Genomic DNA, 16702 nt, shown 5'->3' with positions numbered 1-16702 from the left:
AAGCTCTTCTACAAAGTTAACTTCTACATTAATACATGGAGCTGCTGTAAAAGAGTAATTATCTAGTAGTCGATGAGTGTCGTACGTTTTTTCTGCATTGCTGACCCTGAGCGGTATAATCCACCATTTGTCACAGTATACACCCTGGAGGGGTTTCCTCCTCAGTAAACAAGGATCTATTAAATGTATGAATTACAAATGCATAAAACCACAGTAATTACCAGAACGTCGTTAGTTCAACATGTCTTCAGACTTGTTGACTTGTCTTAAGGGGCGGCTCCCCAGATGCTCCTGTTACTCCTGCACCGATAGATAAATACAGTAAAAAGAATTTAAATCGAGAAGAACTCTTACACAGAAGTTTGGACGTGGAGCCATCCCTTATAGTATACACACGCTGGTCCAGTTTACTCATATAAATGGAAGGCATGTCTGCACATTTCTTCAGCACATCCCTCGTTTACAGGGCTACAGTGGCATTACCACTCCTACGCCCTGCTTTTATCTGTGCGTGCTAATATCATGTCATCTATGCATTTATTTCAGGTCCTATGCACTGTGCATTTCTAATGTTTTGCAACTGTTATGTTCAAATGTAATGTGCCCGGTTCACCAGCAGGTGGCAGCAAATACGTCAGAGCTACAGTTAGGTCAAATGGAGCTTTCCTTTCCATTCTAACCCCCCTGTGTGGAGGAGTGGGTAAGTCCCACTTCCTGCAGGAAGGGTGGGGATCAGTTTTAGTTAGTCTAGATTACCCCTTGCTAGGGGAAGGAGGGTGTGCTAGGCACGTCTCTGCTGGACATGACCAAACCAAGCCAGCCAGAGCACCTTCAGCTCTGCTGGATATGGAGGCCACAGCTTAGAGCCTCAGGAGCCAGGAGGAGAGTTCCCTGGCCTAATTAAGAGACGGACTACAAAGAGAGAAGTTGCAGCATAAAGAAGAAGCAAAGTTATACAGTCAGCCTGTGAGCACAGCAGAGCCAGAGAGCAACAGATGTAGCAGAGTTGAGTTTGCTGGCCAGATTTTAATGCCGAAGCCTGCTGGGACCAAGACAAAGTTTGAAGATTGTGTCTAATAGTTTACCAAAGTAAAGCTGCTTTTCAACTGCATCTCAAGGTCTGGACTCAAGTTATTATTTTATCCCTCAACTATTCCCCCTATTTTTTTGTTTCTGAGCCAATGCCTGGGGTCCAACCGTATCCAGGTAGGAGCACCGTGACACCCACTTACACTAGAAGGGACATTTTAGGCCACCCTATTCAACTCGGCCATTCCTGCACCTGGATACCGCCACTATTACAAAAGGGGCCCTGGGAGTTGTGGGCCCTCCGGTGCACAAGTACGGATGCAAGGCAGGACGTGTAGAGTGCAGTGGCTGGATGTAGAAGAATAAACTTCTCCTTTTACTGTAGTGCAAAGTAACAGAGTTTATAAGGCTGAAAAGGGAAATCTGTCCATCCAGTTCGGCCTGGTATCCTGAAAGTTGATCCAAAGGAAGGCAAAAAATAAAACCCCTGTGAGGTAGAAGCCAATTTTCCCCACTTAAGGGGGAAAAAATTCCTTCCCGACTCCAATCAGGCAATCAAAATAACTCCCTGGATCATCGACCCCTCTCTAGTAGCTATAGCCTGTAATATTATTACGCTCCAGAAATACATCCAGGCCCCTCTTGAATTCCTTTATTGTACTCACCATCACCACCTCTACAGGCAGAGAGTTCCATAGTCTCACTGCTCTTACTGTAAAGAATCCTCTTCTATGCTTGTGTACAAACCTTCTTTCCTCCAGACGCAGAGGATGTCCCCTCGTCACAGTCCTGGGGATAAATAGATGATGGGAGTGATCTCTGTACTGACCCCTGATATATTTATACATAGTAATTAGATCTCCCCTCAGTCGTCTCTTTTCTAAAGTGAATAACCCTAATTTTGATAATCTTTCAGTGTACTGTAGTTGCCCCATTCCAGTTATTACTTTAGTTGCCCTCCTCTGAACCCTCTCCAGCTCTATGTCTGCCTTGTTCACAGGAGCCCAGAACTGTACACAGTCCTCCATGTGTGGTCTGACTAGTGATTTTGTAAAATGGCAGGACTATGTTCCCATCATGGGCATCTATGCCCCTTTTGATGCCCCTATTATCTTATTGACCTTGGCAGCAGCTGCCTGACACTGGTTTCTACAGCTTAGTTTGCTGTTCACCAAAATTCATTCATAGCTCCTTTTCCATGTCAGTGTTAGCCAGTAACCATATAGTATGTACAGGTGACTTGCATTATTCCTTCCCATGTGAATAACCTTACATTTGTCAGTGTTAAACGTCATCTGCCACCTCTCTGCCCAAGCCTCCAATCTATCCAGATCCATACTGCTATACTGTCCTCTTCCATGTTAATTACTTTACACAGTTAAGTGTCGTCTGCAAAAAGTAGGACTTGTAGTACATTCACCTATAGCAAAACACAGTACTAGTTGTACACAGTGCCGTTTTCTCCCAGATAACAATGTATGGATTTAGGCAAGGATAGAAGTTATCGCCCTCTGTCCTCTCTATATTGCTAAAGTCTCTTACAGTAGAATCTATGGCGGGCAATAGTACTCTGGCAGTGGCGGCTGTAGTGTCCACTGTGGGATACAGGGTTTAAAGGCATGTCTGGCCAGGACATGTTGAAGTCTTAACGGTGTCCCTCACAGCAGTAAAGCCTGAGTGGCTGTAGTCGCAGATTGCCTTGCTGACTCCTATGCTCGGCCATACAGATTCTAAGTTCTCCGATTCCTCCTTTATCTTTTTCTCTCTCTTTCTGAAGATTTTTCAGCAGTTCACACAGAGATCTGTTAGTCTCTGAAGCTTTCTGGGCCTAAGGAGAAGGAGCACAGGTCACACCTTTTTTTTCCCCATGAACTCTCACTATCAGCTAACTAGATCCCCACCCATCCTCCTGCAAAGGGCCGAACCAGGAGTATAAACCTTGGCTGTGCCATCCATACATGGCTACACTGGGTGTAATACATAACATAATAATCCATAGCATGGCATAACATTAAAGAACAAACTATTTGCAGATACCCCCTGCTCTGGGATACTGTACATGCGCTGCCGATAATGATCATTTTTAAAAGAGGCATAAAAGAGGCAATGGGCTGAGAAATTAGCGTTTTGCTCGTTTGTTGGCTGATTGCTGTCATGTTTTCACGATGATCGTGAAGAAGCGTTCTTAGGAACGTCCATTCATCCGGTTATCAGCCTGCTTGAAAGGGCTTTACCGGTAAAACGAAAAATTCACGTGAATTGTATTGACTCTTTTTTGTTTCATAACATGGGTGAAGTTCATTTCCTAGTTGGGAACCACGTGTCATACGTGGGTGTGCCAGGCTACGCCTCTGTCTGCTACATACCACAGATCTCTCAAGAACAAAAACCTCATCATGTATAGCTAATGAACCGAAGTCCAATAGTGAGAAGGTGGAATAGGACAAATAGAGGACATTTCTTCTGTCCTACCTCTGTAGACAAGATAAGGAGGTGAGAGGACATCTGAAAGTGGGTTCTCCTGAGAGGAAGAAGGTCTACACGGTGAGGTTAGGGGGACCACTATACGACAACTATAAGATGACGATGACTAGGACATTACAGATCGGTATGGAAAGCTTCTCATAATCTTTTTTATTCAGACATACTCAAAGATATTTTTTTCAGAAACTTTCCAATGTCTCCTTCAGCCACGTGGGTGGAGGATGCTGAGCTTGAGGACTTATGTCAGTCTATATGTAGATGATTGTAGGTGTCATGTATCATGCGGATGTGGCCTAAAGGTCTTTCATATTACTAGTTATAAACGCTTTTCCTATAACTGCTCACTGTACGAGCTCTAACTTTGTAACGTAGATCATATTAAAATTCAGTCCCTGATTGTGGCTCTCGGATTTCTGGGTTTGTCTTCTGAGAACTCTTTAGTCCCCGAGTTTACTGACATTTGTCTGCAGCTCCAACAGTAAGGGTATGTGCAGAAACGCTGGAAACTAAATGCAGAAAATCTGCAGCGTTTTACAGTAACAGCAATGTGAGTTTTAAGCAATTCTCATCCGCACAATGCGAAATAAATATCGAAAACCGTCCCATGGGGCAGATTTTAAATCTGCAGACTGTCCATTTATGCTGCAGGTTTTCCTCGTGGCCTTCACCCTTTGCTTCAACTCGGCAGTATTTCTGCAATCCTCTGCACCTAAAAACATTTTTTTTCTGCTGATTTACAGCAGTAAGGGCTCATTCACACGACCGCATGGTCGCCGTGCCCGTTCTGCGGTCCGCAATGTACGGGCACTGGCCGCGTGAACTCCGTGCTTCGGTGCGGACCCATTGACTTGAATGGGTCAGCGATCCACAAAATACGGCAAAAGGTAGTGCAGATTTTAATGCAAATTTCCACATGGAATCTGCACCATGTGTTACTTCTGGTTTTTAACCCTTTGCGTTGCACCGAAAATCTGCACTTGACACTGTGGATTTCAAAATCCTCACTACAGGTCACATTCATGTGGAAGATTTCCGCACCGTGGACATGAGATTTTGAAAATGTCATCTTCTTAGCTGATGCTGTATTAGGGCTTGGTTCCGCATCCGAGCCGCATTTTTTGCGGATTGGGTGCAGACCCATTCACTTCAATGGGGCCGTTGCTCTGTTCCGTGGCCCCGCAAAAATTATGAGTTATGTCCTATTCTTGTCCGTTTTGCAGACAAGAATAGGCATTTCTATAAAGGGCCGTCTGTTCCGTGAGGAAGGCACACAGGCAGCATCTGTGTTTTGCGGATCCGCAATTTGCGGACCGCAAAATACGGCACGTTCGTGTGAACAAGCCCTTACATGGAGGATTTTCACGAAATTACACAAACCGTGTGAATGCGGGCTAAAGGTTCCCATACAACATGCATAACTGTTGGCTGACACTTCTTCATGATACATACCCTCCGAGAATCAGTCATTGAAATTTGGCATGCGCGATCCTTGCTGGCACACCCCCATTCACATAAGATAGTCAAGGGTCTCGCCTAAATCATCTGGTTTGGCCATCTTTACCCTTATGTGCTATGTGCTAGCGATCTAATGTGTATGGAGCTCCTGACTGTTTCTGTACGCTAGATTCTAACATGCCAGATGCATTGTTCTCGCGGTTAGGGTCCATTCACCCATCAGTATTTTGTAATCCGTTCTGAAAATTTGCGAAACGGAATGTGGACCCATTCATTTCGATGGCCCCGCACGCTGTCCGCATCCGTTGTTGCTTTCCGTTATGCCGATCCGCAAAAAAAAAATAGAGCTTGTCCTACTATTGTCCACAAAATGCGGTCCGTGGTCCCATTGTAGTCAATGGGTCCGCAGAAATGCCAATGACATACAGAATGCATCAATATGTCATCCTGCAATTGCGGATCTGTTTCTTGGAAATAGAAAAAAAAACATATTTTTTAGTACCCTGGCAACATATATTCCTCCTTCCATTTTTTGGGGGCGGAAAAAGGTAACGGATGCGGATGTACAATTGGTAAAAACAGAAGTTTTTTGCGGAAACACGGATCCACAAAAAATAGAACGGAAATCTGCAAAAGAAAAATACTGACGTGTGAATGGCCCCTTAATAAGCGTGACGTAGGTGCTGGCGGCCAGCTATCCTCATATGCATGCTCGGCTGATCTGAGCAAACATCAGGAAGTCGCAGAAGATAAATGCCAGAGCGGACAGATGTCTGAGGTGTATGACCAGCTGTTCTCTAAGTATTTTATATCAATTTGCCTCCTGACATGTCTATTTTAGTAACTACTTGCATTCCCCATGTAATAACAAATCTGGAGCATCTATTGTTATGACTCTATGATGTGCCATCCCTTTATTATTCCTGCTAGAAGTTCTAAATGATTTACTAGCCATTGAGAATGAAGGTCCAGATGGGTGTCACCAGTTGGAGGTGTGTCACTGCACAGTCTGACACAGCCAGCACTAATTTGATAGTGTGACTGGTTACACCCATCTGGACCTTCATTGTAAACTGCTAGCAGAAATAATAAAGGAATGGCACAACATAGAGTCTTAAGGATAGATGCTTCAGAGTTGTTATTACATGTCCCCTCTCCTGACAGACATGTCAGGAGAGGGGACATGTCCTCTTTAAGCTGGATAAACACATTAGATTAATGGTAGCCAAACCTGCTGATTTCCGTGGGACCAGCAGAACATCGAATTATGTTTTAATATATGCAAATGAGCCTCTAGGAGCAACGGGGGTGTGGCTGTTACACCTAGAGGCTCTGCTCTCTCTGCAACTGCTGCGCCCTCTGCACTTTGACAAGGACAGGCAGTGAACACTTCATCACACCTGCCTGGTCCTGTCAAAGTGCAGAGGACGCGGCAGTTGCAGAGAGAGCAGAGCCTCTAGGTGTAATGACAACGCCCCTGTTGCTTCTAAAGGCTCATTTGCATATATTAAAACATCATGTTTCTCAGCAATGCGGGCACATATGAACCTGGGACCAACACAGATGCCTTCAGCTGCCAAGTGCACATGTAACAGGTCAGCCATAGGTACAAAACTGCTGACAGATGCCCTTTAAGGATATATTCATTCATTGATGCTAATGTCAGTAGAGCGCTGTGTAATATAGCAGTGCTATATAAGTGCGTAAAATAAATCAATAATAAATAAATTCATTTGTTACACTCTTCTAATGCCATGTTTTTGTACTTTTTAGGACTGTTGAGCACATGGACTGTGAAAGGCCACATTAAGCAGTCACGAGGTCGCCTGTGTCATCCTTTCCTAACCATAATGTGGTTCTAAACATCCCAAATCTTGTACAAATCCCAATATATCATCCAGAAATTGGGCGTTGACGAGCGTTGCTGGTGACTCCGGACTCTCGCCGTCTACAGACGATGCGCGCCTTCCTGCGGTTCACACAGAGACACCCCTGGGTGACAAATGTGACGATTTACGGCTCTCTTTTTGCATCGGCAGATATTGTGCAGCAAAAACTCTCTAAAGGACCAAACGAGCAGCTAGACTGGAAGCAGACTGCTAAGGTCGGCCTGGTGGGCTTCTGCTTTCACGCCAATTTTAATTTTTTTTGGCTACGATTTATAGAAAGGGCGTTTCCAGGATCCGCTCCGAGGAATGTCATAAGGAAAGTGGCATGTGACCAGTTACTGGCTGCGCCCATCACCATCAGCGCCTTCTACACCGGTAATCTCTTACAACTGGGTGCAAAATGTTAAAGGGGTTTTCAGGGATTTTTGTTTTATATTATTTTTTTTATTTGTAGATTGTAATGGACATACCTTTAAGGAAGACCTGTCCCCTCTCCTGACATGTCTGCTTCAGTTACTACTGCATCTATGATGTGCCATTCCTCCATTATTCCTGCTATAAGTTATGAATGAATTACCAACAGCTTTCAGTGAAGGTCCAGATGGGTGATGACAGTTGGGGGGGTGTCCCTGCACAGTCATGACATTACCCAATCAGTGCTGCTGTGTCAGACTATACGCCCCCTACTGGTAACAATATTTCATTCATAACTTCTGAATATATCAGGAGAGGTGACCGCTCCGGGAATTAAAGGGGTATTCCCAGATGGTACTGTTATTTTAGCAGAGGTTTGCTTTTTATATAAAACAACCTTTTTGTTTTATAGGTTTAAGTCTTCTGGATGGAGATGAGGACATCTTTAAAAACCTTAAAGAGAAATTTTTGCCAACTTATAAGGTAGGTAGTTTTTAAAGGAGTTGTCCAAAATTAGAAAAAACATGGCTGCCTTCTTCCATGATCAGCACCGAACTAGCACTGTGGACCATAGGAATCTTTAGTCTAGGGGTGACTCGTTGACTTGTATGAGAAAGTGTTATGGACATGGAGCATCTATGACCTTTTTAAAGGTTACTTTGCAGGGAGGGGGAGGAGATGAGCTGTAACAACAATTATTGTGAATGTAGGACTCTGTGGCGCCTATATATATATCGGTATTCTTTGTCATTGTAATCCAGTCTGTGATGACAGTGAGATGACTGCTGAGAAGTGGTCTATACAGAACAGGAAGTGTCAGCCTATTATGAGGCTCAGTGTGAAAACTGCAAGATTTGTGGAATTTTTAATACAGATTGTTGCATGGAAAATAAGAAAAATACAAAAAAATTCTGTATTTAAAATGTATTTAGAATAAAAACATTCCCGTTAAGCAGTGTATTCAGTATTGATGTATAATAGATATTCTTGTCTCTTTCTATCTATTTACAGACTGGAGTGTTATGCTGGTCCGTGTTTCAGGTAAGGTGTCATTGATCAGGTTTGGCCTCTCACACTATGTAAATATACTGTGTGTATGTAAGGCTGTCAGGTGATGGGGCCGCAAATGATGCGGACAGCACACAGTGTGCCGTCCGCATCAGCACTTCTGTTCCGCGGCCCCGCCAAAAAATAGAACATGTCCCAATTCTTGTCCGCAGCCACGGACAAGAAAAGGCATTTCTATTATAGTGCCACCTATGTGCGGTCCACAAAATGCAGAACGCACATGGGCGGTGTCCGTGTTTTGCGGATCCGCAATTTTCAGACCGCAAAACCGTTACGGATGTGTGAATGGACCCTAAGAGGAATTCACCTCTTAATAAATTAGGCGCATCTCTCTCCAGGGCTGGGTGATCAAGACTGGCGTATGGAAACACCAATTTTGATAAATGTTCCCTAGTTAGTATCGTCACGCCGAAATTCTCTGAACTATTCGGATATATAAATATTTATCATGTGCGGTGAACGACGTAATGAAAAAAAATAAAATGCAATTTTTGACATTTTTTGTTAAATTGTGCCCTCAATAAAATTGAATAAAAAGTGATCCAGGAGTTCTATGTAGCCCGTGGTACCAATAAAAACTAGAGCTCATCCTGCAAAAACAAGCTCTGTAAGCAAAAATTTGAAAAAGTTATGAGGGTCAGAAAATGACAATGCATTTAAAATGTTTCATTTGTTCAAAGGGTTTTATTATTTTAACCACTTCCAGAACGGGCCTAATTTTGCATATCTGACATGTGTCACTTTATGTGGTAATAACTTTGGAACACTTTTAGTTATCCAAGCCATTCTGAGACTGTTTTCTCGTGACACATTGTACTTCATGCTAGGCCCCTTTCACACGGGCGAGTTTTCCGCGCGGGTGCAATGCGTGAGGTGAACGCATTGCACCCGCACTGAATCCGGACCCATTCATTTCTATGGGGCTGTGTACACAAGCGGTGATTTTCACGCATCACTTGTGCGTTGCGTGAAAATCGCAGCATGCTCTATATTGTGCGTTTTCCACGCAACGCAGGCCCCATAGAAGTTAATGGGGCTGCGTGAAAATCGCAAGCATCCGCAAGCAAGTGCGGATGCGGTGCGATTTTCACGCAGGGTTGCTGGGAGACGATCGGGATGGAGACCCGATCATTTTATTATTTTCCCTTATAACATGGTTATAAGGGAAAATAATTGCATTCTGAATACAGAATGCATAGTACAATAGGGCTGGAGGGGTTAAAAAAAATTGCAGTCAAAGGACCTGTGGTGACGTCACTCCGGTCATCACATGATCCATCACCATGGTAAAAGATCATGTGATGACCGGAGTGATGTCACCACAGGTCCTTTGACTGCAATCAGCAAAGAAAGAGACAGAAGAGATGCCGGCTGCGCGAGCAAGTGGATTAAGGTGAGTTAAATTATTAGCATTTATTTTTTAACCCCTCCAGCGCTATTGTACTAAGCATTCTGCATTCAGAATGCTATTATTTACCCTTATAACCATGTTATAAGGGAAAATAATACAATCTACAGAACACCAATCCCAGACCCGAACTTCTGTTCCACTCGCATGGAAAAATCGCGCATGTTCCCGCAACGCACCCGCACCTTTTCCAGCAACGCCCGTCTGAAAGAGGCCTTAATGGTAAATTTGAGTCAATATGTTTTACCTTTTATTTATAAAAAAAAATGCTTTTAAGGGCTTATGCACACGGCCGTTGTGCGGCTGTTCCATGCATTGGGGACCGCAATTTGCTGTCCCCAATGCACAGGCAACAACCGTGCGGCAGCCGGAACGGATAGAGACCCATTCCACTTGAATGGGTCCGTGATCCATCCGCACAGTAAAAAAATAGAACATGTTCTAGTTTTTTTGCGGTGCGGAAGCACGGACAGAAACACCACGGAAGCACTCCGTAGTGCTTGCGTGGGCTTCCCGATCCGTGCTTCCCTTCCGCAAGTGAATGGGTCCTCATCCGTGATGCGGGGTGCACACGGCCGGTGCCCGTGTATTGTGGATCCGCCGTATGCGGGCCTCAATATAGCCACGGCCACACAATGGCTGTGTGCATGAGCCCTAAGACAGATAGTGATAGCTCATAAAATATTAATTCATCAACATTACCCATATGTCTACTTTATGTTGGCATAATTTTGGTAATGTAATTTTATTTATTTAGGACGTTAGAGGGTTAAGAATTTTAGAAGCAATTTAAGTCAGCTTTTTTAAGGACCAGTTCAGTTCTGAAGTCACATTGTGGGGCTTGCATAATAGAACCGGTAGATAATCCACGGCACACCAATGTCTTTTGTTTGCAAATTTATTTTGAGTACAAAAATTCAAAAATTGTCAATATATGACTGATCGCGCCATAGGTATAAATGGAACATGCATATAATGTAGGCCATAATGTATCCCAACGTTTCGGTCCTATCAAGACCTTTCTCAAGGGATCTGTGAAAAGGTATAAATATAAAAGTTCTGTTTAACTATCTTTTCAAGGCGGTGAACATAGCATATCATTGACACATCATGAAGAAAAAGAAAAAAGAACAAAAGGGGGAGAAAAATATAATGTATATAAGTAAGTCTCAGATTAATAGCACTGATATAGGGAAAGTAGAGGGTAGGTAAAGTAAGGGGGATATGCGACTGGTTAAAAGGCACAAGGTCATGAAGAAAGAGAACATAATAATCAGAATAGAACTATAACACAAACAATTTATGTTAATCACCATCCCGCCCCCCCCCCTCCTTACCTTATCCTTCCCTACCCCCCTCCATTACCTCCTCCCCTATTCTCATCATTGATTAGAATATAGAATACATATATACATATATAGATATATATTTATATAATATACAACTTTATTATTTGATTTTTTCGCCGTTTTATTTCTTGTTATATAACATGATATACATGTATAAACTTGCTTCTTTGTTTTCTACTTCAATCTATTCTCATATTATTCCTTGCATATTTGTATATATAAGTGACCCCTTCTTGCCTTATATAATTCTCTTGATTTTCTTGTGACCAACTCACTAGTATATCATTCTGTATACTTTATAGTTATCTACCTCATTTCTTTAACATGATCTTCCTTCTCCCTCTTAAATCGATCAGCATACTGATTTTCAGTTACCCTGGGTTCACACCTGAGCGTTCCTCAAACGCGCGTTTTACGCGCGTTTTTGTCGCGCGTTTTTATGCGCGTTTTTTGTAATAGTAAACGCGCGTTTGACGCGCGTTTGTGTCATTGACTGCAGTGTCCTATGGCCACAAACGCGCGTCAAAACGCCCCAAAGAAGCTCAAGTACTTGTTTGAGCGTCGGGCGTTTTACAGCGCGTTCGTACGCGCTGTAAAACGCCCAGGTGTGAACCCTTCCCATAGGGAAGCATTGGATTTCATGTCTTAAGCGTTTTACAGCGCGTTTGAACGTGCTGTAAAACGCTCAGGTGTGAACCCAGGGTTAGTTAAAGGGAACCTGTCACCGGAATTTTGTGTATAGAGCTGAAGACATGGGCTGCTAGATGGCCGCTAGCACATCCGCAATACCCAGTCCCCATAGCTCTGTGTGCTTTTATTGTGTAAAACAAACGATTTGATAGATATGCAAATTAACCTGGGATGAGTCCTGTCCCTGACTTATCTCACGTACAGGACTCATCTCAGGTTAATTTGCATATGTATCAAATGGTTTTTTTTTACACAATAAAAGCACACAGAGCTATGGGGACTGGGTATTGCGGATGTGCTAGCGGCCATCTAGCAACCCATGTCTTCAGCTCTATACACAAAATCCCGGTGACAGGTTCCCTTTAAGCGTTTAACCCCAGATGGCAATCTACAGCACATCGCATTACTTATCCCCAGTCCTAGAATCTAGTGCGCAAGCGCACCTCATACCTTGCGATCACATGGTTCGCATGACGTCACTTGCGATCATGTGACTCGCTGAACCCTAGCAGAGGTCAGACAGCTCACATGACTTCCGGCCCCATGCTTTAAAACGCAAACAGGGAGAGACATGCACAGCGCCTCCAGCACGTCCTTTTGCAGCCTGGCTTTAGGTAAGATCATGCTTAATATACTGACACTCATTCTGCTGATCAACTCTCTCTGGCTCACTTTTTATATAACTATCTTCATGTATTTCTGTTCTAACCTTGTGACCTTTTGGTGATTAACATAAATTGTTTGTGTTATAGTTCTATTCTGATTATTATGTTCTCTTTCTTCATGACCTTGTGCCTTTTAACCAGTCGCATATCCCCCTTACTTTACCTACCATCTACTTTCCCTATATCAGTGCTATTAATCTGAGACTTACTTATATATATTATATTTTTTTCCCCTCTTGTTCTTTTTTCTTTTTCTTCATGATGTGTCAATGATATGCTATGTTCACCGCCTTGAAAAGATAGTTAAACAGAACTTTTATATTTATACCTTTTCACAGATCCCTTGAGAAAGGTCTTGATAGGACCGAAACGTTGGGATACATTATGGCCTACATTATATGCATGTTCCAATTATAACTATGGCGCGATCAGTCATATATTGACAATTCTTGACAATTTTAGAATTTTTGTACTCAAAATAAATTTGCAAACAAAAGACATTGGTGTGCCGTGGATTATCTACCTATTCTGCGACTGAAGTCCTCCGCGAGCACCCATCATCATATATAAGGTGTGCGGACTCCACAATTTCCTCTAATTGCATAATAGAACCAACCCATAAATGACCCCATTTTAGAAACGACACCCCTCAAACTATTCAAAACTGGTTTTAGAAATGTTGTTAATCCTTTAGGTATTCCATAAAATTCACTTTTTTTGCAGATTTTCCATTTTAATAAATTTTTTCCTGGAGCACATCAAGAGTTAACAACAAAACAAACCTCAATATTTATTGCCCTGATTCTGCAGTTTACAGAAACACCACATATGTAGTCGTATACCGCAGTATGGGCACACGGCAGGACTCAGAAGGCAAGAAGCGCCATATGGTTTTTGGGGGGCAGATTTTGCTGGAAAGGTCTTTGGGCACCATGTTGCATTTGAAGAATCCCCACAGTGAAAACCCCCAAAAAGTTACCACATTTTGTAAACTACACCACCCAAGGAATTTTTAAGGGGTGTAGCGAGCACTTCACTCAACAGGTGTTTCATAGAATTTTTATTTTAGGTGTGAAAATGAAAACATTTTTTATTTTATTTTTTACAAGAAAATGGTGCTTTAGGCCCAAACTTTCTTTTTCACAAAAGATAACAGGAGAATATCCACCCACAATTTGCTACCTATTTTCCCCTGAATACAGTAAGACAGCAATTGTGGTCGTAGACTGTTATTTGGGGATGCGCCAGGGCTCAGAAGGGAAGGAGCGGCATCTGGATTTTCCTGTCATGGTCTTTAAGAGCGATAACTTTTAAAAAAAAATTGTTGAATGAGCTGCGTGAGGGCTTATTTTGTGTGGGACAAGCTCTAGTTTTTATTGGCACCATTTTGGGGTACATTTGGCTTTTTGGTTGCTTGACATCCTTCACTTGATGGGGTAGATCATGGGATATTTTTATAGATCCGCTCGGCAGCTGCACAATTAGCGTGCAGAGATGAACCCGACCGCCCAGGACGTTTATAGTCAATGGGCAGTCGGCAGGGCAAGTTCCGGCATCGGCACCCGGCAAAGCAGGGCAAGTTCCGGGGCCCACTGCTCTTGGGGGAGGGCCCACTCAGGTCTAGTGGCAGATTGATGAACAGTGGGGAATCCCAAAGAGTCAGGACTCTTCCTGGCTTAGGAGTCCCTGCTCTGACTCCATATATAGATATGTCCATATATGAAATCAGTGCTGACCATGAAGGGGGTATCTCCAAGCATTCTCACTATGGTTAAGCTTAGAGGTTAAGGTTCTTGACTTTAATGTAGAAGGCTGTGAGTTCGAATCCGAGGAGAATCATTTAAAAAACAGAGGCTAAATAAAACTTACACACACCAACCTTTCTTATTTGTGTAACTATTATTTTTTGTTGGGAAAGGTGGCAACCCTAACAGAACCTCCTGTTCCCCGGTGACCCCCATAACTTTTTTATTGTTATGTCTATGGAGATGTGTGGGGCCTCATTTCAGGGAAATCTGTCTTTTTTGACAATACCATTTTGGGGTGTGTATGATGATCACTTTTTATTACCTTTTCTTGGGAGATAAAGTGATGAAAAAACGTCAATTTAGCCTTTTATTTTTTTCTGTTACATCCTTCACCATATGGGCAAACTTTTTTTTATATTTTTATAGTATGGGTGTTTTTGCATGCGACGATGCCCATAATGTTATTCTTTTTTTGTTTTTATTTTGGGGAAAGTGGGGTGATTTAACTTTTTTGGAGTATACTAACAATGAGCCTGAAAGCCTAGTACAGGCTGCGGCTCATTTTTAGAACAGGGTGCTTTCCCCGATCTCCACTGGGGGAAGGAGCGGCTGAGCAGGAAGCCTGCGCTTCCGTTTCTTTAACACTCTCAGATGCCATGGTGATATTTGACAAATGCCACAAGGGGGCCCGGTGAGATTTATCGCCCAAGGGCCCACATGAACCTGGAGCCAGCCTTGGCAGTCGGGAAGTGGTTAAGTAGTAAAACAAAATGAAAACTATATAAATTTGGTATCGCTGTAATCATGCTGACCGACAGAAAAAGTGAACGCTGTGGTAACAAAACCCAAAACACCTTGACGAAATTGTATTTTTTTTTTGTTTCATTTAACAAACAATTGATTTCCCGTTTTCCAGTATATAGCCATGGGTATAGAAAATGTAAAAGGGCTTTCTGAAATTTAAATACTGATGACCTATCAGTATCTGATCGGTCGGGGGTCGACACCTGGGACGCCCACCGATCAGCTGTTTGAGAAGCTCCGCGGCCTTCTCCCTGCTCACCAAGCACAGCGCCGTCCATTGTATAGTGGCTGTGCTTGGTATCGCAGCTCGACCCCTTTCACTTCGATGGTACTGGCCTAGCCTAAGCTGCGAGGAGACTGCAGCGCTACTGCGAGCACCGATGCCTTCTCAAAGAGCTGATCAGCTGTGTTCCCAGGTGTCGGACCCCCACCGATCAGATACTAATGACCTATCCAGAGAATGGGTCATTAGTATTTAAGTCTCGGAAAACCACTTTAAAGAGTTGTGGCTTTTGGAAGCTATGGAGTAAAAAAAAAAATGCTAAAACAAATATTGGCCCAGTCCTTAAGGGGTTAACAATATATTTTCCACAGCAGAATTGCGTGCAGCAGTTTTACAGTAGCAGCTGGTGGATGAGACAGAAAAAAAATCTCTTTCACACGCTGAAATCTATAGCTGGAACTGAGCCCAGTGGATTCTAAATATACAGTAAGGCCTCCTGCACACGGCCATTGCCCGACCGTGCCCATATTTTGGACCACAAACAGCGGGTCCGCAATTTACGGGCATCAGCCATGTGTACACCGCATGCGGATGCGAAACAGGGGCACGGAACCCCACATGGGTCTGGATCCGTCTGAGAAATCCGCACAGATGTTGCCCGTGCATTGGGGAGATCTGCAGAAAATCTGCCTGGTGTAGCCATAGCCGTACAGTACTGTTCATGCATTTTTCTGCTTACATTTTCAGACCATAAACTTCAGCATTATACCTCCTGTGATAAGGACGGCCTACATTGGGGTGTGCGCCTTTCTGTGGACCACCTTCCTCTGCTACATCCGTAACCGAGACATTGATCAGGTGACCACAAGGCTCCTTCAGACCATCCCAATAATCGGCAATAAAATGAGCCCTGAAACGGGCAAAGAAAAGGGAGAAAAAGAGGAATAAATGCTGCTGAACCTATGGATTCCATACATGGTCCTTCACGTCTACATCCAACATGTCCCAGTGTGAACAGCATCCTTCTGAGAAATCGCCAGTGCCCAAAATCTGCCGCTATCCTCAAGATGAGCGACTCTTCCTGCCCACACACAGAGCATCATCTGACATAATTTAGAGGCACAGATATCCTTAAAGGGGTTATCCCATGACTAATGCAAAAAAAATGTAATCAGATATCATCTAGTACATGACAATCTCTCTCTAACAAAGCTAGAACCAGCCCTGTACCTCACATGGATCCAGAGATCTCCTCATTCATTACTCTGCTAGATTTATATCAAGCTGACAGCTCAGGGGGAGTGTCCTTTCTGCTGCAGCTCAGGAGGCGTGTCTCAGCTCTCCCTATCACCGCTCAGGAGGCGTGTCTCAGCTCTCCCTATCACAGCTCAGGAGGCGTGTCTCAGCTCTCCCTATCACAGCTCAGGAGGCGTCTCTCAGCTCTCCCTATCACAGCTCAGGAGGCGTGTCTCAGCT

The 16702-nt window shown here is 43.4% G+C and overlaps 1 protein-coding gene across 6 annotated transcripts in view; it reads left to right on the top strand.

Annotated features, from left to right (window-relative positions):
* Window positions 1–16474, top strand: part of MPV17L (MPV17 mitochondrial inner membrane protein like) — a 36316-nt gene extending 19842 nt beyond the window's left edge. For 3 of the 6 annotated variants that reach the window (XM_044282393.1, XM_044282392.1, XM_044282389.1), the window contains exons 2-5: window positions 6742–7232; window positions 7684–7754; window positions 8283–8312; window positions 15974–16474. In XM_044282393.1, coding sequence (XP_044138328.1) covers window positions 6926–7232; window positions 7684–7754; window positions 8283–8312; window positions 15974–16174 — 609 coding nt within the window. In that variant the 5' untranslated portion in view covers window positions 6742–6925 and the 3' untranslated portion in view covers window positions 16175–16474. Of the gene's footprint in view, window positions 1–3404; window positions 3638–6741; window positions 7233–7683; window positions 7755–8282; window positions 8313–15973 lie in introns of those variants that run through there. The other 3 variants (XM_044282390.1, XM_044282391.1, XM_044282388.1) reach the window with 3 other exon arrangements.
* Window positions 16475–16702: the final 228 nt, after the last annotated feature.

The sequence above is a fragment of the Bufo gargarizans genome, chromosome 2 (genome assembly GCF_014858855.1).
Source record: "Bufo gargarizans isolate SCDJY-AF-19 chromosome 2, ASM1485885v1, whole genome shotgun sequence".
Taxonomy (NCBI): Eukaryota; Metazoa; Chordata; class Amphibia; order Anura; family Bufonidae; genus Bufo; species Bufo gargarizans.
Note: the sequence above shows the minus strand (reverse complement) of the source record. Positions and strands in the feature narration are given on the sequence as shown.